We start from the raw sequence: 22,567 nt of genomic DNA on the forward strand, positions 1-22,567 counted from the left end.
TTTCATTTAAAAACTGCATTTTATGTTCAGTTATGTTGTCATTGACTAATATTTAAATTTGTTTGATGATCTGAAACATTTAAGTGTGACAAGCATGCAAAAAAATATCAGATTATTATAATCTAATTTCTCCACAATATTCATAGCATAAAGTTGATCCAGTCCAAGTGATCCAAACCACAGCAACACTGAATAAATCAAATGAATATTGTGTTTTGTAGAGTGTTGGAGGTTACAACATGTGTAAGAAGAGTTAGAACCAAGTGGGATGGACCATCATATGCAGTTGTGATGAAGTGTAAACAATATTTATGGCATTGGGCCAACACCAGGTGTAGAATCAAGACCAAATTTGATACATAATAGATAATATCTCATACCACAATAAAGCATAAATTACATAAAAAAGGCTCATAAGAATGCTGTGTACCCCACAACTCACCTGCAAGTAAATCTGTGTGAGGTTGGACTCTCCAGTCTTTCTGTCAATCTTAAACTCCTCATAGTATCTACAAAACAGGTTGACATGACGTCACAACTCATCAAAATACTTGCAAGTTTTTAAAAGTGAACAAACTAATGTCATTTATAATCGTGAAATGATGGAAGTTTCCCGGGTGCAAACTGTGTGGGGGTTTGCCATATTTGGGAAGTCTCCACAGAGCCGAACAAGAGGGACTGCTATGAGGTGTTGCTGAGGCGTGGCGCGGCAAGCAGAGAGGCAGTGACAGCCATTTCTCTTCCTCACGCTTCACTTCCTCCAGGTGTCCTCGCACGCAGTAAACGCAACCTGCCGTCTCTGGAGGGTGAGAGTGTGTTTTAGTGTGCTTGTTTGAATGAGTGTATCTATCCACAGCCCAGGTAAGCTGTGCTGATTAAACTCTTGGCTAAGCGAAAAACACAGCCGGCTGCCACTTGCGGCGACCCTGAACACACATATGGCTGTTTTAGGGGGAAACAAATGGGCATAAAATGGAATACACAGGTGCAGCTTGTACAGAAGAGGAAGAGGAGATGCTCGCCTCATCCACTGAGGCTGCAATGGCAAATGTCACGGATTTGAGTGTGAGAGTGGGATTCTACCTGCCGACCATTTCCGAGTTGTTATAGACAGGGATGTTGGGTCGCCCACTGTTGTTGTAGGGTCCAAAATGGCAGTTAGGTGCACCAAACCATTCGTCGAATCCATTCTTCAGGGGAAGGTACTGTGCTCTGTGGCCCAGATGCCTGTGGTGAAATAAAGTGCTCTCACACACTGCGGTGTCAACGTGGCTGACTGAGCATGTGCATTTCCACTTAGTCACATATGCTGCACACATTTCCACATCACATTGATTTTAAGGCACACATCGGATTCTATTCACTTGAGTAAATTGTAAACCTTGAGCAGCTGACATGTTATTTTGGACACTGAGCATCAACTCAACATTTCGACTGTAACAGTTGCGGTTTATCTTACAAATTCTTAGCGGTTACATCCATCTATTCATTTTCTATACTAGTCGTCCTCATTAGGGTCACTAGTGAAATGGAACCGATCCCAGCTGCTTTTGGGTGAGAGGCAGAGTACATCCTGGACTAGTCGCCAGTCAGTCACAGCGTACATTTTGAGCTTTAAATTGTATGTTTTCCCATACATTCATTTCTGGCAGCCCACCACAAATAAATTTGGACCGCCACAGATAGATTTGGCACTGCCTGTTCACCCTCACTCACAAACACATTGTCATGAGACGTTACAACTCTGTACAACTCTGACTTGGTTGAGTGTGTACATCATAAAACTAATACTTTATTGGCGCACCTTTTGCTTTAAAACAACATTCAGTCCTTTTGAGTAGGAGTCTATCACAGCATGGCACATCTTGACATGGCAATATTCGCCCACTCTTTCTTGCCAAAGTGCTCCAAATCTGTCAGATTGCAAGTACATCTCCTGTGCACAGCCCTCTTCAGGTCACCCAGCAAATTTCCATTTGGATTTAGGTCTGGGCTCTGGTTGGGCAATTCAAAAATGTTGGATTTTTTTTTGTCTGATAAAGTGATTTTTATGTCGATGTGGATGTAGGCTTTGTGTCATTGTCATGCTGAAATGTGAAATTGCTCTTTCATCTTCAGCTTTTTGCAGACATTTGAAGGATGAGGGCCAACACAGGAGTTTTTGGAAGTGTTCATGACTTCCTTCACCTTGAATGAAACTCCAGTTCAGTGATACCACCTTGCTTCACCATGAGTCTTCTTCTGATCGATGTGCAGGGTGTTGTTTTTGGTATTGTCAACGATAAGGCTGGTGTAATAACAACACTGCACATCATAAAAAGCCCCACCATTTCCATGGTGACGCATGAAAATCACATTATGACAACACCTGAGACAAAACAAAACGCACTCACCATTTTCCAACTATCTTGTTGACATATCCTTTCTTTTTCAGCATCTGAGGTAACAGAATCTCATCCCTGGAGATCCCTCCCACGATCTCCTGTGGTGTGTATGCTGCAAAAGTGGTCAGCGTTTAGTCGATATGACTGCTGTGCAAGCTTTAAATTAGCAGACGAGGAGATGAGAGAGACTACTCATTTGCAGCGGCTTTTTTGGCAGCAGTGAAGATATTTGTGTGAGTTCTGTACCGTTTTTGGCATGGCCATTGGTGGTGAAGAAACCATTTCGGACAGGCAGCCTCCCAGTGAGAAGTGCAGCTCTGGCTGTGTGACACAATACAAAATGATTCACTTTTATACATTTGGACTTGTCAGAGTGTGTTTTACTTCAGATGTTTGGACCATTCATCCAGAAGAACATTATGTTTTGCAAGATATTAACATTAAACGTCGTCTGCTGACTCCTCACATGGTGAACAGAGTGGGTTGGCAGTGTAGAAGTTTGGAAGCAGCATCCCCTGTGCAGCCATGGCATCCAGATTTGGGGTCTCTCTGGAGGGCTGGCCATAGACCCCCAGGTCCCCCCAACCCATCTGACGCCAGAAGGAGAGAAGAGTTAATTGTCACATCCAAATGCACAGTTTCAGAACACAAACACGTACAAAAACAGTCGCTAGCGATTGGAAGTAAAGACAGAAGAGAACATAAAAGGGAGCTTTCACCCAGTCCCTCGCAGCTAAATTAGAACAAAACTTTACATCCGGAAGCAAGAATAACGAAAACTCACGTCATCCATAAGCATAATGATAATGTTTGGGGGAGAATGAACTGCTATATTTTTCGTCCAAGAAAGACATATTATGACAAAAAAGAAAGTTAACGTTGAAGTAGACATCACCCAGCACAAACTGTCAGGAAGTGCATTTCTTCACGCGCCTGTTCTGCGCAGGATTTGCGCATACCCAGCCGAATCATCGATTTTTTTACAAGGTAGATTTAAAACTAGTAAAGTAATAAAACATAGCTCTTACTGTTTAAGTATACATAATTTAAAAAGCATTAATATTGGGGAAAATTTGTTTTAAAGTCGGTTGATGTCAAGGTTCTATCAACGTCTTGGTGTGGTTTGTTTCCCATAACTTTAACATTTGTAAAAAAAAAATTGACTCATTGCAAAAAATTGACTGACATACAATGTCAATCAACCGCGTACCAAAACTGCATATTCCTGCCCTAAAGACTCTAGGCTTACCATATCATATCGCAACCTGAGCGGTGTTCCTCCCCTTTACATACAGTAAGTGAACGCCTCATTGTCACGTGATCACTGTGACCGCACACAGGAAGAAAACTAAAATGGCGGTGTGCATAGCAGTAATAGCGAAAGAGGTAATGTTACCTTTTTTTCCTCAAAACGACAGTTATTCTTTGATGATGACTTGTTTTACATAACCGCTTACATGTAACTACGAGAACATCGACAATGTAGTTGTATTGCAATTGATATTAGCATGTAGATGCATTAATATACTAAGAGTGGATACTATTCTGATTTTCTTTTTCTGTTTTCTCAGAACTACCCGCTGTATATCCGCAGCGTTTCCACACAGAATGAGCTCAAATTTCACTACACAGTACACACCTCCCTGGATGTGGTGGAGGAGAAGATCTCTGCTGTGGGGAAGTCACTGGGGGACCAGAGAGAGCTCTACTTGGGTCTACTATACCCCACTGAAGATTATAAAGTGTATCCTACGCTTTTTTCACTTGAGATTGACCTCTCAATAACCATCCCGGACATGTCTTCGTTATGTGGAATTCTATTCCAATGTTGAGTAAACATTTGGCATTTAATTATTGTCCAAATGTTGGGTGTCATTTCTAAAAATAAAAAAGCGTCCACCTACATAATGTAATGATATCAAATGCAAGAGCTCTATCACAAATTCCACTATTGCAAAGATAAAGGACATATTTGATGGCCACTGTCAGGAAGGTATTAATGTAAAAAAAAATGCCCTTGTCATGTGGCTAAATATATAGCCATTATATTACAACTAGCCCCCAGGGATGTACCAATGCAAATTACTAGTATGTTAAATCTCTCACTGAAAATGCCAAGTAAAACTGATAATTATATTTGTATAGGCAGATTTTTTCCATACAGCTCTCATATTGGATGTTATTTGTGTAGGTGTTCCCGATACATGTTAATACAGCCGGTATTAGTTAATCCTTAACCAGTTTACTAGTTATGGGTATGTAACAAACTCAAAGGTAAAATTTGTCATTGTTGTGGACTCTTCGAACACCTCATTACGGGACAATGAAATAAGAAGTGTAAGTGAAATGACTTCTGAACGTGTCAATGTCCACATTCTTCAGGGCAGTGACATTTTTCATATTTTGTCTACAGATGTTCCGAAAATTGCACAACTCCTTCACCGATGTAATGTGCAACCCATTCCACACTCCAGGGAACTCTATTCAGTCCAAGTGAGTTGATGCTCAGGAAATGCGTCTTTATCAAGTCTTTTTTCTAAAATGGCAGTATTTAGTAATGAACCTTTTATTTCTCCAGGGCATTCAATGAAATTGTCTCTGGAATGATGGCTCAAAGTGGATGATGCCCTCTCTCGGCCCCATGTACTCTTAATTTGCATCCTTTCATTGCCTTGTAAATAAATTCTATGTGTTGCTGCACATGAGTGTACATGCATCATTTTAGTACAAATGAAGGATCAGATCAATATGTTTATTTGTTCACATATAAAGCAAATGATGTATAAGTTAAACAGGGAGAGGATTTATACAGAGCAAGCAGAAAACAAATTTGCATCAGTGTGTTAAAATGATAGGACACAGCTGCATAACTACAATAATGTTTCCCTGTCATGCATTTACACAACACAAGCTTAAAATCATCTATCTGGAGGACTGATGCAGACAAACCAATCACACTAGTAATGCCTGGAAACATTTGTTCTTTAAAATCAGTTCATTCACCCACTTGGTATACAAGCAGCAGGGGGAAGGGCTCATTAGCGCTGCTGGGGGTAGTGCTGTCCACTTGTCCCTGCCCCCAGCTCCTCTGAAGGTGGGGTGATGAGGAGAAGACAAGGGTAGCGTTTGGACTGTTCGTGGTAATCCATGTGGCCCCACTGTCTCTTGCCCACCGGGGGGCCTCCATAGTAAGGGTGGGGGTTTTGGTGTTGAGGTCTCGAGGACTGGTAGCGGAACCTGCCTCGTGAGCCGTGCTGCCCCCTGGGGGGTTGGAAGCCTCGGCCTCTGCCTCTTGAGTGGCCACCTCTGTGCCCTCCCCGGTCTGTGGTGCTAATGCCAGGCATGTTGGTCCTTTTGGGCAACACCTGAAATGTACAAATGATTTTCAAAAAATCTGATATAGAGGGAACATATTAATAACCACGCTCTTCCATACGGTATATATACAGTACTGTGCATAAGTCTTAGTAGCAGTTAGGATGCCATGGGATTCACAACATCCATTTTGACAAAGCAAAACAATTAAGTACTGAAATTAGTAGCTAGTGTTATTCAAAAATAAGACGTTTGCACAGTACCATCCAAGCCAACAGCTGAAAACTTGCAATTAATCTATTTGTAATTTGCATTATCAAGTCCATTCTGAGACAGATCAATTTTACCACAAAATCTTGGTTGTACACAGGCTCATAATAAAGAGTGTCTGCCATTGCGAGGGAAACGCAGACCAATGTAAAACCAACTTCAAGATTAGTGGACCCACCTCATTGTGTTCGCACCAGCCTCAGTGATAAAAACATCTCTTACAGGCTAAACATGTACAAAATGGAGGCGTGTCTACATTAGCCACAAATGATAAAATAATTTTATAAAATGGACAGTAGCATTGATAATTGTTGGCACCTTTTTGGCACCTAATTATCCATGGAGGAAATTCAGGCATATACTGTATGTTGTCATGTACGACAGTCAACTCTTATTTTTAAGAATTATGGAGGACCGAGATAATGGCACCAGTGCCAATGTAAATGGTAGTAACCAGAGTCATGTTGCCTAATTTTTGCACATTTCACACACAATTTGTTGTGGATTTTATTTCATATTGGTAAATATATTACTTACAGTATTTCATTTATATTATTCAAGTACAGTGGAACCTTGCTTAGTGTCATTCCGTTGCAGAAGGTCCAACTAACTGAAAGGTACACATTTTTCCCCCCATTACAAAATGTAAATCATATTGTACATGTTTTTATAGATTTAGGAAGGATGTGAAGGAAGTTTTAGTGAAGGAATAGCGATTCTGACCTTGAGGACTCTTCCTCTAAACCAAGTCTCATGCAGCGCAATGGCACTCTGCACAGAGTCACGATGCGAGAACTCGATGTAAGCAAAGCTGCAACAAAAGGAAACCCAAATAAGCCAGGAATACTGCATATCAGGCTGGTAAACCCAAAAACACTCAACATTAAACTGACCCTTTAGGGTGACCGGAAAACCTGTCACAGAGGATGGTGACACGGTTTACAGGACCGCAGCCATGAAAATGGATCTCCAGCTCATCTGCAGTGGCTCCATAGTCCACCTGGGATGTGAAATGAACCACAGTGTATCACGGTAAAGAGGTTAGAAAAATGATGCTTTAAACAAATTTATTTTTTTCTGCATTAAAATCATCTGGCTGTCAAAATTTAGTACTGTATTTTAGTAAAATCATGTAAAAGTGAAATCATGTGTGGTGTGGTTGCTTCCCCCCCACTTTTATATACGATTTACAAAATGTGGCTCATGTAAAGTATAGAGGTAAACAAATCTGACAACTGACCCCGAGGCTGTCTTGAGTGACCCAAGAGTTTTGCATGTGAACCAAAGACCCTGTGCATAGTGATACTGTACAATGTTTGGTACAGTGTTTGGTTTAACTTTATTTGAACATGCATGAACGTTACAATGGAATACATCACATGAACCATCATTCACAGTTCCACATGTCCAAAAGGAGTCGGAAGAAGCAAAGCTTATTTAATCCTACCCCCCATCCGTTCCACATCTTGTACAGTACATATTATCCACTTCCTGCATTCCATGTAATATTTGATATAATAATCAGTGTAATAATAAATTAAACACACAAGCGTGACAGAACAATCAGCATAATGATCAAGACTCTTCTGCTTTGTATTTAGCAAACAACTGCTTGTATTGTATTTTGAATTTGCGAATTCCTTAATTCCATAATTTAATTCCGCATACTCGAAGGTCATATTTCTCCTGTTTTATAGAGAAATACTGTATGATGTTTTTAGGTTACAAGTTATTAACTTTATGCATTATTTTAGCTGTTTGAAAATTTACTAAAATCAGCAAATTTTTATATCTGATTTTAAAAATAAAGGGTTTGTATGTTCTCTATATGCAGTATTATAAATTATCCTCATCAATCTTTTTTGCGGTACATTGAGTGAGTGACGATTGCTTTTATAATGATTACCCCATATCTCCATACAATAAGTTAGATATGGTAATACCAAACGACAGTAAAGAGCGGGGAGTGATTTTTGTTCAAGAACATATTTTGCTTTATTCAATATTGAAATATTTCTCGCCACCTTTTGTTGTAAATTTTTGATGAGATTTCCAACTCATTTTTTCATCTATTATGATCCCCAGAAATGTATTTTCTTTCACTCTTTCAAGATCCACTCCGTCTATTTGTATTTGATCGTACGTATCCTTTCTGCTATTTCCAAATAGCATTATTTTAGTTTTAGTTTTACTTAAGTTCAAGGATAATCTGTTTTTATCAAACCATGTCTTTAATATGACCATTTCAACCTTGACCTTTTGAATTAGTTCTTGTGTGCTTTCCCCAGAACAAAAGGCAGTGGTATCATCCGCAAATAATACTAACTTTAAATCCTTAGTCACTTTACAAATTGAACAATTTTGGTCCCAATATTGACCCCTGGGGTACTCCACATGTAATATTTAAACTCGCAGATGTATATTCTCCTAGCTTTACAAATTGCTTCCTGTTTGCAAGGTAACTTGTAACCCAATTCAAAACTAATCCTCTGATTCCTTACCTTTCTAATTTTGTTAAAATATTGTAATTGTATCGAAGGCTTTTGTAAGATCCATAAATACTGCAGCTGCACACTTTCTGTGGTCTATCGCATTTGTCATTTCCTCCTTGATTTCGATCAGTGCCATAGAAGTTGTAATGTTAGCTCTGTATAGTGTGGATGTAAAATATACATGTCTTACATTTCCTACATAGACAGATCTGTTGTCTGCATCTATCCTCTCCTCGGGTGTCATGTTGTAGAATGGCCCTGTGGCAGAAACAAAAATGGTTGACATTACCCAAAATCGTTACACAGGGGGTCAGTGCAGGTCAGATGAATCATTACTTGAACCAACATCTGTATTTCGAGAAAAAAAGATCACAATGGGGCTCTCTCTCTCTCTCTCTATTATGAGAAGTCAAGGGAAGACAGGGAAGGTTGAGTGAGTAGTAAGGTGGAAGCAGAGAAGCAGAAAATAGCATCAACCAACAAAAAGGAAAGGGAGCCTTCTGAGTCGTCTCATTGGGCAGCGATGAGGCACATGAGTCCCAGGTGTGAGCCACATGGTGACATGGCAAGTTCACCTGGCTCCACACTGCAGTGCCACACACCTGCCTCAAAAGAACATGTTGAACCTTCCACAATGTGTATTTACTGCTACCGTACATCAAACCCTCATCTCACCAGGCCGGGGGCTGCTGGTCAGGAGCTGCATATCCTCAGCATCACACCGGTCCTCCTCTTCCTCCTCCTCTTTCAGTCTTTCAGTCTCTTCTTCCATCTCCAACTCTTGAACTCTGGCTTTGATGGCTGCCAGCTCCTGTTGTACACAAACAACCTTTGATTAACACTACAGTGGAACAGTACAGCGCAATGGCAATGACATAACCTTAAGCCCACAGAAATCATGGACACGGTCAGAAAATAGGTTAATTCCCACAACCTACCGATACACCAGCAGTGTCATGTGTTGAGATTCCGTACAAGAGCTGTACATTTTAATAAGAGTTCTACATGGCACTATCAGAGATATCACAAATTGACCTGAATATAAGACGACCCCTTCCCCCATCAATATCAGTGAAATAATGGCGATTAAAACAAATTTTATATCCAGAATCTTCATTCATGATACAAAACTTTACTACTTGACTTTGTGACTGATTTTGAGTCGTTCTAGATATACTGTACATGTGGGGCAGTTATCATAAGCAACTGCCGGGAGGAGCAATGACATCACTTGTACAACATGTACATCCAGGTAGGGCACTTGAGCATGTTCAGTCAAATGCCCATTCCCGATATACACTACCAGTGAAAAGAACACTTTCTCATTCACAAGATCTCGCAAGATTAAAACGTGACAAGTTCTCATTCAGAAAAAAAACTCATGTCTCATGGGCACTACGCCTGGGATAATTAATTAATTACCACAATAAATGAAAATGGGCCACACGGTGGCCGAGTGGTTAGCATGTTGGCCACAGTCAGGAGATGAAGATCTGGGTTTGAATATCCGCTTGGGCATCTCTGATACACTCTCCCCGTACGTGGGTGTTCTCCGGGTACTCTGGTTTCCTCCCACATTCCAAAAACATGCATGTTAATTGGCTACTCAATATTGTCCATAGGTATGAATGTGAGCGTGAATGTTTGTCTATATGTGCCCTGCGATTGGCTGGCGACCAGTCCAGGGTGTACCTCGCCTCTCGCTTGAAGTCAGCTGGGATAGCCTCCAGCATACCCTGGCGACCCTAATGAGGATAAGCGGCATAGACAATAGAGAGATGGAAATTAATAATTTTGCCAGCTTCAATAATTAAATATACACACATACAGTACAGGCAGGAAGAGAGTTGAGTTCACTCTGTGCATTGGTTTCAGCACCTTGGAATGTTTGTTCCATAGAACAGCATGAACGGAGTGGGCCCTTGAGTCAGTCATACAGTCTTTGTCTCGGTGGCACGCACACGCGCACACACACACAAACACAGTGCATAACAGTAGTGTAGTAGAATTAATTTTAGTAGATTGCAATACATTGTCATATTTTTTTTATGTTTTCAATGTACTTTTAACTCATTCAATCCCAGCTATTTTTCAAAAGACAACCCCTTCAGCACCGGCTATTTTAGACGATTTTTACTGATTTTTCAAGGCACACAAAATTGTGTTCTATGGCTATATAAACATGGAACATACCAAAAGAAAGATTAGTCTCTCGTCTTCCATCAGGAAAAAAAGGTTGTTTCTACTTTTTCGGTTCTTTAGTAAATCAGCAGTACAACATAGGTAAGTTTCAGGAAAATAGCACTTCCCAACAAGAAAGGGGAGAACAGCTTTTTGTGAAGACACATTTCGAGCATAACTTTTACTTTGACATAATTTTTTTTGCTTTAGTGACAGCTCAAACAACTGCACCACAAAATAACAAAAAAAAAATGTGTTATCAAAATAGCAGATTGATTTACAAATATAAAACCATGGATTATTTACAATCTACAGTTGGATTGTATGTGTGCGTGCATGTGTTAAAATTTCCTTACAATGCGTAACCTTCTGTACGCTACACTCCTTACTCTTCCACTTCCTCCTTGCTGTCGTGTGTTTTTACATGCAAATGATCCATGCTGAGCTCTTAAATGCACTTATGCCACCTTGTGGCCGTTTTTAATGGCTTAAAACTGCTTTAACAGCATCTATTAGTTTGCATTTGCGTCACCACCTCTTTTTGCCTCTCTAAAAACACGTAAAAGACAAATACATCATCACGTCTTTAGTATTGAATTAGTTAAAAGCAATGTTAAAATCTCAAACAGAAAAAATTAATTTATGGGAAAAAAAAAACTTCTTAGTGCACTACGCTACAATAAGCGCATATTTACAGTATATACACACACACACACACTATATATATATATGTTATACTATACTCTAAAGCAGGGGTGTCCCAAATGCATTCCACGGGACTAAACTAAAATGTTGGTTTGTTTAGATAGCTTTGCATATACAGTTGATTTTTTTTTAATTAATTTTTTTTATAAAAATGGCCCAGGCTTTCGTATGACGAAAATTTTACATTTTACATTGTCTCGGTTATTGTACAATATTGCGTATTTACTGTATTGCTTGTATTTTTACCCTTTGGCATGTTGAATGAACCTTGTGGTATTAATAAAGATGTGTATGGACTACTTCCAGCATTACTCGTGTGTTCAGTCATTTAGATCACACACCATTATTACCTCTTCTATGCCGCTTACCCTTACTATGGTCGCAGGTACGCTGGAGCCTGCCCCAGCCGACTTCGGGCGAGAGGTGGGGTACACTCTGGACTGGTCGTCAGTGATATGCGTGTACAATGTACATAAATAGTCATTTTTATAAATAAAATAAATATAGAATTCTATGTTTATGGTGGGAGGTTCTGAACAGGTGTGAGCACCCCTGTGCTATATAGATACATGTATATTGATTGATTGATTAAAGTTTGACACTATCAACACAAAGTGTTATGCAAGTGCCTGGACCTTAATATGTGAAGTTATTAATGACAAAACCTGTTTCTCGGGAGTGTAATCTATCAATTTAATTAGGGAGTAGAGCTTGTAAGATAGAAACTGTGATCTACTTTTCCCGGAAAAATTCCCTACTCTTTTCGAACAGAGAAGTACGGTAGGTTCTTTAATGTTCAAATGGTGTAGCTTTTGTTTATACGGGATGGCGGCTTAAAGTCTCCTCTGTAAGACTAGATACTGAATAAAATGGCCTGCCAAAGGGCCTGTTTCCATTATCTAAAACCTAATAAAAAGATTTATTTCTTTAAGAAACTCTATGATGCATGATCGCAGAACTTCGCTGAAAGATACATGTATAGCCTATTATTTACATATTGACCAGTTAAGTTTAAATAAAATATCTATTAAATATAAAAATGTTTCACTACACTTTATTTTGAAAAACATGCACCGGAATCACCTGTCTGCCCTTGACAGATAAGGAGTGGAAGCAAAGGCTGAGAGGAAGGCATTTAAAGTTAATTAATGCGTTTGTTGTTCAAGCCTGTGAAAACGACCCTAATGTTGACATTAATATTACAGACAGTAAATTTAAATTTTAAAATTTAAAATAAAAAAAAAAAGACAGCAGCGGCAGTCTGCCTCCCACGCAACCCACCACCACAGCTTCAAAAAAAAATCCTAGGGGAAACCCTGTATTTCATTTAATTCATAAGTCAATAAAGCATGCATCTTGATGACTTGATGGATATGCAGGTAGTGTGTATATGTGAAGGTGTGCAATGAAGGTACCAATCCATTTTTGCACACACCGGTCTTGTGTTGGATTTATTTCAGTAGATTTTGCATATGTACGTAATGGAATATGTTACATCTATATAATATCTAATGTTTTGTGAGATGAAGGCATCCCCCTTCAACTAAACAGGGTGAAAGACTGAAATAATGACTTCTAGCAGATGGCCCAACCCATTTCACAGCCTTTCATTTCTTACCCATCCAGTATCCAGCTGTGATGAAAACTGAACAAAACGCTACCATCCTAGCCATGTAATCATGTAAAAGCTACATTCGAAAGGGCATATATGAATGACCAGAGAACGGAAATGTTATGTTAACGTCGGCAACACGGTGCAAAGCCGGTATGTGTTCGGCATAGCGGTGCATGCTGGCTATGTGGCTCGGTGGTGCCATTCCTCCTCAACGGCCGACGTACGTTCCTTCCAGCCGCCACAACAGCGCGTTTTCCCCTGCAAGACGATGAAGTCACTCACCGGGTCCTCAGCGAGATGCTCTCCAATGGACTGGCCCTGCATAAAGGCGTATTCCATATGACTATCCGCCATGCTCACTGCTTAAACATGGCATCTGCAGAGAAGCCTCGCCGCAGCCTTGCTAGCACGCCACGCAAATATGTCACCCCGGAAGTAGAAGGTGTGATGCGCGTGAGGTCACGTTAGGCTTAACGAGCGTCACCTGTGAGCACGACAAGTGACGCGTCCTGTTGATTGACAGGGTCGTCGTGGTGCACTGTGCAGTGGAGTATCGATAGCTAGTAAGGTAACCTTTAGCACCAAGCCTCACAATGGCACGACAACAGGAAATACGTAATCAGTGCATAGTGCGGTATAATCTGACTTTCATCTAATAGTCAAATTCTTCTTTCTTTAATGAAGAACAACCTAAGATAGCCAACTTGTGAGGAAATAATGTATGACAGTGGTGTCCAAAGTGTGGCTCAGGGGCCATTTACAGCACACAGCTCAACTTTTGTTGTCCTTCAGGGAATATTACTATTAGGTCACAATTAGAGCTACTTTGACAAAAATAATGAGGAGGTGAGCTGTTTGTGGTTTATATAAATGACTGGCAACATTTAAATTGTACTTTATTTACAAAGCAGATCTCCACTCTATCATTATCTTTATGCTATTTTGTGGTAATTTGTCATTAAATAAAAGCATAATGTCTCAATTGAACAGTTGTTTGAACAAGGTATCACACTAACAATACTAATTATTGAAATATATTTAATAGCTAAGCATATGTTGACTTACACTGGAGTGGTTTTAGTGTGTTTGATAAAGAATAAAATAAAGAAAAGTGGCTCCAGCATGCTTCATTTTTTTCTGTATGTGGAAAAAGTTTGGACACTCCTGATGTACAATAAACAGTATACAGTGGAACATCTAGCAAAAAATTATATTAAATACAATATATAAAAAGGGCGTAGTGGTTAGCATTTTGGCCTCGAAAGAGATTGTGGGTTTGTCTCTCCATTGGAACATCTCTGTGTAGAGTTTGGATGTTCTCCCCATGCCTGGTGTGTTCTCCAACTGTACTCCCACATTCCAAAAATATGCATGCTAGGTTAATTGGAGACTCTAAATTGCCCAAAGGTGTGAATGTGAGGGTGAATGGTTGTTTATACAGTGGTGTGAAACAGTGTTCTCATCCTGATTTCTTTTTTTTTGCATGTTTGTCACACTTAAATGTTTCAGATCATCAAACAAATTTGAATATTAGTCAATGACAACACAACTGAACACAAAATGCAGTTTTTAAATTAAACTTTTTTTTATTAAGCGAGAAAAAAAAGCCCAAACCTAATAACTGGTTGGGCCATCTTTAGCAGCAACAACTGCAATCAAGCGTTTGTGATAGCTTACAATGAGTCTCTTACAGCGCTTTGCAGAATTGTTGTAATTCAGCCACATTGGAGGGCTTTCCAGCATGAACCACCTTTTTAGGGTCATGCCACAGCATCATAATAGGTTTCAGGTCAGGACTTTGACTGGGCCACTCCAAAGTCGTCATTTTGTTTTTCTTCAACCATTCAGAGGTGGACTTGCTGGTGTGTTTTGGATCATTGTCCTGCTGCAGAACTCAAGTTGGTTTCAGCTTGAGGTCACAAACAGATGGCCGGACATTCTCCTTTATGATTTTTTGGTATACAGCAGAATTCTTGGTTCCATTTATCACAGCAAGTCTTCCAGGTCCTGAAGCAGCAAAACAGCACCAGACCATCACACTACCACCACCATATTTTGCTGTTGGTATGATGTTCTTTTTCTGAAATGCGGCGTTACTTTTACGTCAGATGTAAGGGGACACACACCTTCCAAAAAGTTAAACGTTTGTCTCATCAGACCATAGAGTATTTCCCCATAGGTCTTGGGGATCATGAAGATGTTCTCTGGCAAAATTGTTCAGCATTAGTTTCTGTCTTGGAGCTCTGCCATGCAGGCCGTTTTTGCCCAGTTTCTGTCCTGTGGTGGTCATTTGTGACCTCTTGGATGAGTCATTGCTGCGCTCTTGGGGGAATTTTGGTTGGCCGACAATTCCCAAGAAGCGTCTGTGTAGGCTCTCAGTTGTACAGGAGTTGTCCATCGCTTACGAAGCTCTTCGGATGAGGAGCGAAACGTCCGACACATTCTTCACAGAAGTACAGATGACGTCTCAAGAAGCCTTTCCCTCGAATTCCCAAGAAGGTTCACCACTGGTCCATGTTTTTGCCATCTGTGGATAATGGCTCCCACTCTGGTTTGCTGGAGTCCCAAAGATTTAGAAATGGCTTAACAACCTTTTCCAGACTGATAGAGCTCAGTTAATCTCTGTTAAATTGTGTTTTAACAGGGGGCAATAACTTTTTCACACAGGGCCATGTAGGTTTGGATTTTTTTTTCTTCCTTGATAATAAAAAGTTTAATTAAAAACTGCATTTTGTGTTCAGTGGTGTTGATCTGAAACACAGTGTGACAAACATGCAAAAAAATAAATCAGGAAGGGGCCAAATGCTTTTTCACACCACTGTATGTGCACTGACCCCCAGTCCAGGGTGTACACCCTTTAAGTGTTGATTCTTCGTCAGTTTGCACCCTCAACATTGTTTTATAACCACTGACCAACAGAATTTCAGTTGTATTTCAACTAACGTGGCTGTTGAAACAACATTGACATTTCACCATTTAACAAAAAGCCATTGTGGTTTCTGTGATATTCAAATGATAACACCAGAAGACATTGGGTTTATTTAAAATCCTTTCATTTCATTTTCCTTTCATTAAAATCCTGCTTTATGTACAGTCAGAATGCCGTAGGCACACACATCTATAATATAAATAAAAATGGTTCTATTACATTTCATTTTAATACATTTTCTGTTTTGTTTCATTTCATTCATTGCTATGCCTTACCCTTTGTGAGCCACTTCCTCACTGCTTCAGCAAAGGCATAATCATTCATACCAATGCCAAGCTGTTGGGTGAGGGCATCTGAAATAAAAGCACAAATCAATCACTTTCGGTTTAAGAGAACATACTCTCTTTGAACAGCTACAATGATTTGCTCTTTCCATACAAATTCATAGAACCAAACTCGACCCTGCAACAAATAAATCGCTGTACTAAGGGTTGCTAGCTAATTAACTGGCGTTTAATGCAAAAGTCAACTACTGTATGTAATGCAGTTTGTCATTTCATGTCATATTGTTTTAATATTGTTTGTTTGTTTGTTTTCTTCTTTCTTGAATGAAATAAATGTTTCAAATCAAAAAATCAAATCATTTAAAGATTATTCCGAATGTATAAATAGTAGGGGTGGTATTGATGTTGGGCCGACATCAGCAAAAAATTCTCACAAGATTACATCATTTTTCTCAGAGAAAATATGGTTTCACATTGCTGTTTCTTCTCAACTTTAGGCCCTGTTTTTGGAATATTACAACATAAGTCTTGTAATATGACAGCTTTATCCTCATATTTGTGTTTGTTTTCACTGTGAGTGCTCTGGGCCACATTCCTTAAAATGTAAACACGAGATTATGCACAGCCGTTTGGTGTCGCTTTCTGTATAATATGAGACATTATTACATCAGTTTGTAACTGTTAGTTATTTTTACTGAGGAAGGAAATTGATGGTAGGTGAGGTGGAGCATTTTTCTTTCCTGTCCAGGATTAAAAATACATTGGGATTTAAGGATTAAGATGATGCAAAAACACCTCAAGGCACCCTCTGTCATAGCAGCACATTGACCAATACATGAACAGAGTTTGGTGACATTGTGGGAGGATTTCTCGTCCTTGTATAAACGTCTCTTTTAATTTGCAAGACAGACATGTACATTCAGAATAGTTCTGATTTCATAAATGTAGCTACAGGATGCAAAGTGTCTCTTAAAGTGCAGAATTTGGAGACCCGGGAATAATATTTAATAGAGACTGTCAAGCTCTGCTGTGACACTTGTTGGTTTTGGTTCTAGTTGTTGTTGTTTTGTATTGTTTGTCATTCTTTTGTTGTTTCAAACTTGCCACTGCTCTTTTGTTTTTGTCTCCTGAAGACTTTACTGGCCCTCCTTGAGCCCACTGTGTGCGCAATTATTAGGCAATTTGCATTGTTGATTATTATTACTTTTATTATTTAACAGTAACAGTGTTCTTGGTCAATCCAAAATGTTAATAAATCTCAAACTTGAATATTAAAGGAAGTGAAAGTGTGGTTTTGGCTTTTTTTGAGAATATCTCTGAGTGCACAATTATTAGGCAACTATTAGTGTGCAGAATTATTAGGCAACTCAAAGAAAAAAAAATATTCCCATCTCACTACTTTATTTTCAGGGGTTTTTTTAAAAGTCAGAATGATAAACAAATAACACAAACTTTACAAATAAACATTTCTGACGATGCACACTTTTTCCTGTACCACTGTGTGAAAAAAGTGGGAGTAGGTTTGGGAGTTGAGTTTCAGACCATCTTCAACCTGAAAAGGCCCAACAAGCTCATCTTTTAGTAATTCCAGCCGTTATCAGCAAGGGCGTAACTTTGGGTCTACCATTGCTACCATTACCATACATTAACGGATGACTAAACATGCTCCTGTTTTGCTGACAAATTATATAAATAAAGAAAATCAACAAGATATTAATGCAAGATAATGTATATTTTTATTAAAACGGAATGATGTGGTTATATTCTGGGGGTTATATTGGCCAGATCTGATTTTTGCGGGGGTCATAACCCCTGTATTCCCCGTGCAAATTACATGCTTGCTTACCAGTGCCCCAACTCCACCTTGCTGGCGTCTGAGTTGCCTGCCCATTGCTGATGCATCCACGGGCCCATCCCTCTGGACCATCAAGAGTCACTCTCATCCCATCAGTCTATAAAATACATATTTCTTGGTCAAGTCATAGCCTTTCAACTTGTGTGTCTTGTTCAGTGGTGGTTCAGCCTTTCGTACCTTGGCCGTGTCTCTGAGCCCTGAACACCATGTACCGTACTTCTGGACACTGCAGGTAGATTACAGTTCTGGATTATGACAGCGCCAGAGGATAAAGGGTAGCTGAGAGCTTTACGTTTGATTTTTCTCAAATATTTGGCAGATAAATTGCATGTTTTTTTCTCAACATGTTTCTTGCGACCCTTTTGTGCACTTGCAACAAAACATTTAGTGGTTCTGTGGTCATGTCCTAATATCTTGGCAATTTCGACAATTTCAAGTGCTGCATCCCTATGGAAGACCTTTTAGAGATCTTGACTTTTTAAGAGTCTGTTAAACCTCTTGTCCGGCCCAATTTGCCAGGGGAAAAGGAAGCTGCCACATAAAATTGTGCATACCTAATAAAGGGTGTTGATCTCCTAAGGCCACATCCTCCCTCAGCACACACATGCACATCACCTGGTATGCTTAAACCCAATAAGCGTTCAAGTTTATTCATCTTGGGGTTGGAAAATATGCATAAAAAAATGAGAATATGGTCAAAATACTGGCTTGACTAACAATTGTGCACACAGTGTAGATGTGCACAGTTGTATTCAATCAGCAATTCCCCTAATCTTCTCAACTGCTGTGGGAAAGGGGTTGGATTATTCCCCAATTCTGGATGCCACACTAGTGCTTCCTCGTCTCCAAAGTCACTGAGTTAAATATCTTGTTAGCTTCTAGTCATTTACTGTTTTTCCTACCTTCCTGCTTGTTTTTTATTCCTGCATTCCCTGTTCTATTCTTTGCATTATTAAAGACTTTTCTTACTTAAGGTTGCTTTGCCTCTGCATTTTGGAATCCACCTTCATTGCACTGTACCCAGATGTCACAAATACAGCATACCTGATTAATTTAAACCCACAGGTAGCAGGATAAGTAAGTGTGTCAGTGTATAATATGTCTTTCAATTTATGTAGTCGACCCTGTCATATTCTGTCTGACATTTCAGACTTTTGTTTGATTATCTCTTTTTCTGCCATTTATTCCTGTTCAGTGCTTTTATTTTGTTTCAACTATTTCTTGTTTGGAGTGAATGCACTGGCTCTTTACTCTGGTTAGAGGGAGCTGGGGAGCGCACCTGTCTTTAATTTTTAATGAATAGAGGTGTCACGAGATACTCACTTCACAGGATGAGACGGTACACGAGATTGGGTCTACAAAAACGAGACGAGACGAGACTTTAACATTACTTTTACGAAATGTACAATGAAAAACTACACAAAAAATACTATATGACAATATATTGCAATTTACTAATGTAATTTGTACTATGTTGGAATCTGTGTGCATGCTAGCGGCCCCGCCTCCACCCACCAAGACAAAGAGACTGTATGACTGACAGACGCGCCAAGGTGCTGAAACCAATGCACAGAGTGAACTCTATTTCTGCCTGTTTGGAGGCGGGAGACGGGTAAAACAGACACACATGCACATGGCAATATATTAAGGCCAGCAAAATTATTGAGTTTATTTTAATTTATTGTGTGATTAAATAATCAATTAATTAATTATTGTCAGGCCTAGTGCCCATGAGACATTTTTTTTTTTTTTATGAACAAGACATCTTGTCATGTTTTAATCTCACGAGAGACACCCCTAATAACTAAGTTTCCATTTAGTTTCAGCTGGGGCTTCTGCTAGCTACCTGTGTGTTTTGATGCATTCCTGTAGCTATTTTCCGGTTTCTTGGTATTAGGGGGTATTCTGCGAAGCGAGTTTAGTGGGTTAGTGAGCGGTGTTGAGTTGAAAGCCGGACTTGCGTGTTCAGCGAAGGTAGCTCTCTTGTAAAGCAGCTCTATCACCATGGCAACTTTGGCTGAACTCATAACCTGGTTGGGACCTCCACTTTCCTCCCACATTCCAAAAACATGCATGTTAGGTTAATTGGCGACTCTAAATCGTCCATACGTGTGAATGATACTACAATGCGCACCTGTTTTGGTCAAGAATTGCATGCCAAGTTTGTAATTTCTGCATAAACAGAACACCAGCATAGCGCAAACTAGTCTTTACCCTGCGATTGGCTGGTGACCAGTCCAGGGTCACGTACCCCACGCAAATTCTCGCCCAAAGTCAGCTGGGATAGGCTCCAGCATACCCCCACGACCCTAATGAGGATAAGCAGCATAGAAAACAGATGGACGGAGGTTTTATCGAGTTGCATCTTGAGCACAAAGCCTGGGTTTGTTGAGCCACTTTCGCTGTATACCCCCCGAGTGCCCTTTTCTTGCACGTTCCTGTTTTCACTTCTCATGATGAGTTTTACATTAGCCTTTGCTGTAGCTCCTAACCTTCCTTGTCATTTTGGTAAGTAACATTTTTTTGTGTCATGCCACTCCGTGTGAGCTTTTGTTTTGTTAATTAAATACTTTATTGAACCAACATACCACCATGTCCTTGCAACCTGGTGTAGCACTACACGAAATCATAGCAAAACATGACACCCTGTCAATATTAATTTCCTCTGAACATGGTTTGAGCCTATTTGTGCAAACCATTTTTAGAAGGGGTGTCAAATTAAAGCATTCATGTAATTAATGAATTAATCTTTCATCTGTCACTTTACTGTTTCTATATACGAGTTGCCTTTTTATGAAATCCATTTTTATGCATTGGGCTTCTTGTGCTTGAGTTGTTGAGTGTGGAAAGCAAAGGTCAATTACACCCTGAAGTGGACATTGATTGGCTGTGATTGTGTTTGGGTTTGTTTAGCACAGTGCTTCTCAAATAGTGGGGCGGGCCACCCCCTTGGGGGGGGCGCGGTGAACTCTCGGGGGGGCGTGAGAGGCAGGGAGGACTTTCAGTATTAGTGCAGACCTGCCAACCTGTATGCATTTGTAGTGCTCAGCATGCTCTTGAATATGCTTGTACGCTTCACCGCTCTCCATTTTGTTGTACTGTATTTGCTGGTTTCAGTTTCGAGTTCAGTCTGTATGGTACAGATAAATAAATAGATATTGCCGGTTTCTCTATAGTATTTCAAATCAAGAGGGCACCGAAAACGTTTCTGTCCCCCAGTGGGGGCATGACGGAAAATAATTGAGAACCACTGGTTTAGCATCAGCGATAGGCTCCCATTGTAGGTGGGAGGGCAAGGTGAGGAGCGATGAGTTGCGGAAAGGAGACATCAAAATGGAGGCACATGTGAGAGTTGCAACTTTGTTGCTATAACCGGAAATCACTGGACCTCAGCTGATTCAGTGTTTAAGACTTTTATTGCTCCGAAAAATGTTCTTACTGTTTTTTTATATTCCCCTATGGTGTTCGAAAAAGAAAGTTGCAGCCAGCACTTAGGTCTAGTCTCAAATACAGCAGAATGTAAATAGCTAGGACTGCATCTGTTCAAGTCTGTTAAAAACAATAAATTACTTAATAAAAACGCTTTTGAAAAATTGAAAACGTTTTCGCAAGAAATTGCAAGAATTTACATTTTGCACTGTTGGATCTTAGGTGGTTCTAAGGAGAGCTTCGAAATGAGCTTTCGAACATGCATGCAAGTTACATTGGACTACATCACATAGTACAATTCACAGTTCCACATGTCCAAAAAGGAGTAGGAAAAAGCAAAGCTTATGTGAGCCCAATGGTACTATAGGAGTCAAGGTTTATAATCATTGTGAATAAATTATATAACAGTCATAATAAATAAGAATAAATATAATAATAACTGATGAAAAGATTAGTAGCTGACAGGAACAAAGTTGGATGATGAGTGAGTACAGACAGTTTAATGAGTAGGTGCGCCATTCTTGTTCATCACCTCAAAAATTGGTTTAGGCATGCTTGATGCTTGGTGTTTCCAGGAGCCTGGTGGGAATGTTGCTCCAGGCGGTTAGGATGCTTCACGGAGGACATCTACTGTCTGGAACTGATGCCCATTTTTGTAAACTTCCCTTGCCATCCATCCTCAAATGTTCTCAACTGGATTTATATCAGGGAAACACGCAAGCTGGTCCAAAAGAGTGAGCTTATTCCTCTGGAAGAAGTGCTTTGTCAGGCGGGCATTGTGAACTGCAGCATCGTCCTGTTGAAAAAGCCAGTCATTACCACACAGACAAGGGCCTTCCGTCATGAGGGATGCCCCCTGCAACATCTCCACATTTTTTCATTCACTCGTTTTGTGGCGTTGAAGGAGAATAAGCCTTTGAAGGCGTTTTTTGTTCTTAATACCTTTCTCTCACAGATGGCGCCTGATGGTTATCGGACCGCACCAGTGACAACTTTCATTTGGGCCGAGGATCGTCCCATGTCTTGATGGACAGCCAATTGGATCATCCGGCTCAGGGACGGTGACCTTTTTTTGGGTCTACCACTTGACTTTTTAGTTTCATAACCC

At 39.9% G+C, this 22,567-nt stretch overlaps 3 protein-coding genes across 6 annotated transcripts in view; 1 reads left to right on the forward strand and 2 right to left on the reverse strand.

The window, feature by feature from the left end:
- galns (galactosamine (N-acetyl)-6-sulfatase) overlaps positions 1–3,318 on the reverse strand; it is a 40,900-nt gene extending 37,582 nt beyond the window's left edge. For 2 of the 3 annotated variants that reach the window (XR_008569747.1, XM_054769889.1), the window contains exons 1-6: positions 3,169–3,318; positions 2,851–2,974; positions 2,631–2,705; positions 2,394–2,496; positions 1,084–1,227; positions 443–509 (exon numbers count right to left, since the gene is read on the reverse strand). Coding sequence is in view for 2 of the 3 variants with exons in the window: in XM_054769889.1 (XP_054625864.1) it covers positions 443–509; positions 1,084–1,227; positions 2,394–2,496; positions 2,631–2,705; positions 2,851–2,974; positions 3,169–3,276 (621 nt within the window). In the remaining variant the exon portion in view is untranslated. Of the gene's footprint in view, positions 1–442; positions 510–1,083; positions 1,228–2,393; positions 2,497–2,630; positions 2,706–2,823; positions 2,975–3,168 lie in introns of those variants that run through there. The other variant, XM_054769890.1, reaches the window with a different exon arrangement.
- Positions 3,319–3,709: 391 nt separating this feature from the next.
- Positions 3,710–5,055, forward strand: trappc2l (trafficking protein particle complex subunit 2L). Of its 2 annotated transcripts, XM_054771777.1 has the most exons (5): positions 3,710–3,770; positions 3,956–4,128; positions 4,634–4,721; positions 4,798–4,877; positions 4,963–5,055. In XM_054771777.1, exons 1-5 carry the CDS (start codon positions 3,738–3,740, stop codon positions 5,006–5,008), a joined length of 420 nt encoding a protein of 139 aa, XP_054627752.1. In that variant the 5' UTR covers positions 3,710–3,737; the 3' UTR covers positions 5,009–5,055. The 2 variants fall into 2 exon arrangements, with proteins under 2 accessions (XP_054627752.1, XP_054627751.1); XM_054771776.1 differs by having other exon boundaries at positions 4,634–4,877.
- A 67-nt stretch (positions 5,056–5,122) lies between these two features.
- On the reverse strand, positions 5,123–13,548 carry pabpn1l (PABPN1 like, cytoplasmic). Its single transcript, XM_054771775.1, has 6 exons — positions 13,245–13,548; positions 9,137–9,272; positions 8,652–8,719; positions 6,863–6,969; positions 6,693–6,780; positions 5,123–5,749 (listed from the first exon to the last, which is right to left on the reverse strand). The coding sequence occupies exons 1-6, from the start codon at positions 13,314–13,316 to the stop codon at positions 5,423–5,425; spliced, it is 798 nt and encodes a 265-aa protein (XP_054627750.1). The 5' UTR covers positions 13,317–13,548; the 3' UTR covers positions 5,123–5,422.
- Positions 13,549–22,567: the final 9,019 nt, after the last annotated feature.

The sequence above is a fragment of the Dunckerocampus dactyliophorus genome, chromosome 3, assembly GCF_027744805.1.
Source record: "Dunckerocampus dactyliophorus isolate RoL2022-P2 chromosome 3, RoL_Ddac_1.1, whole genome shotgun sequence".
NCBI lineage: Eukaryota > Metazoa > Chordata > Actinopteri > Syngnathiformes > Syngnathidae > Dunckerocampus > Dunckerocampus dactyliophorus.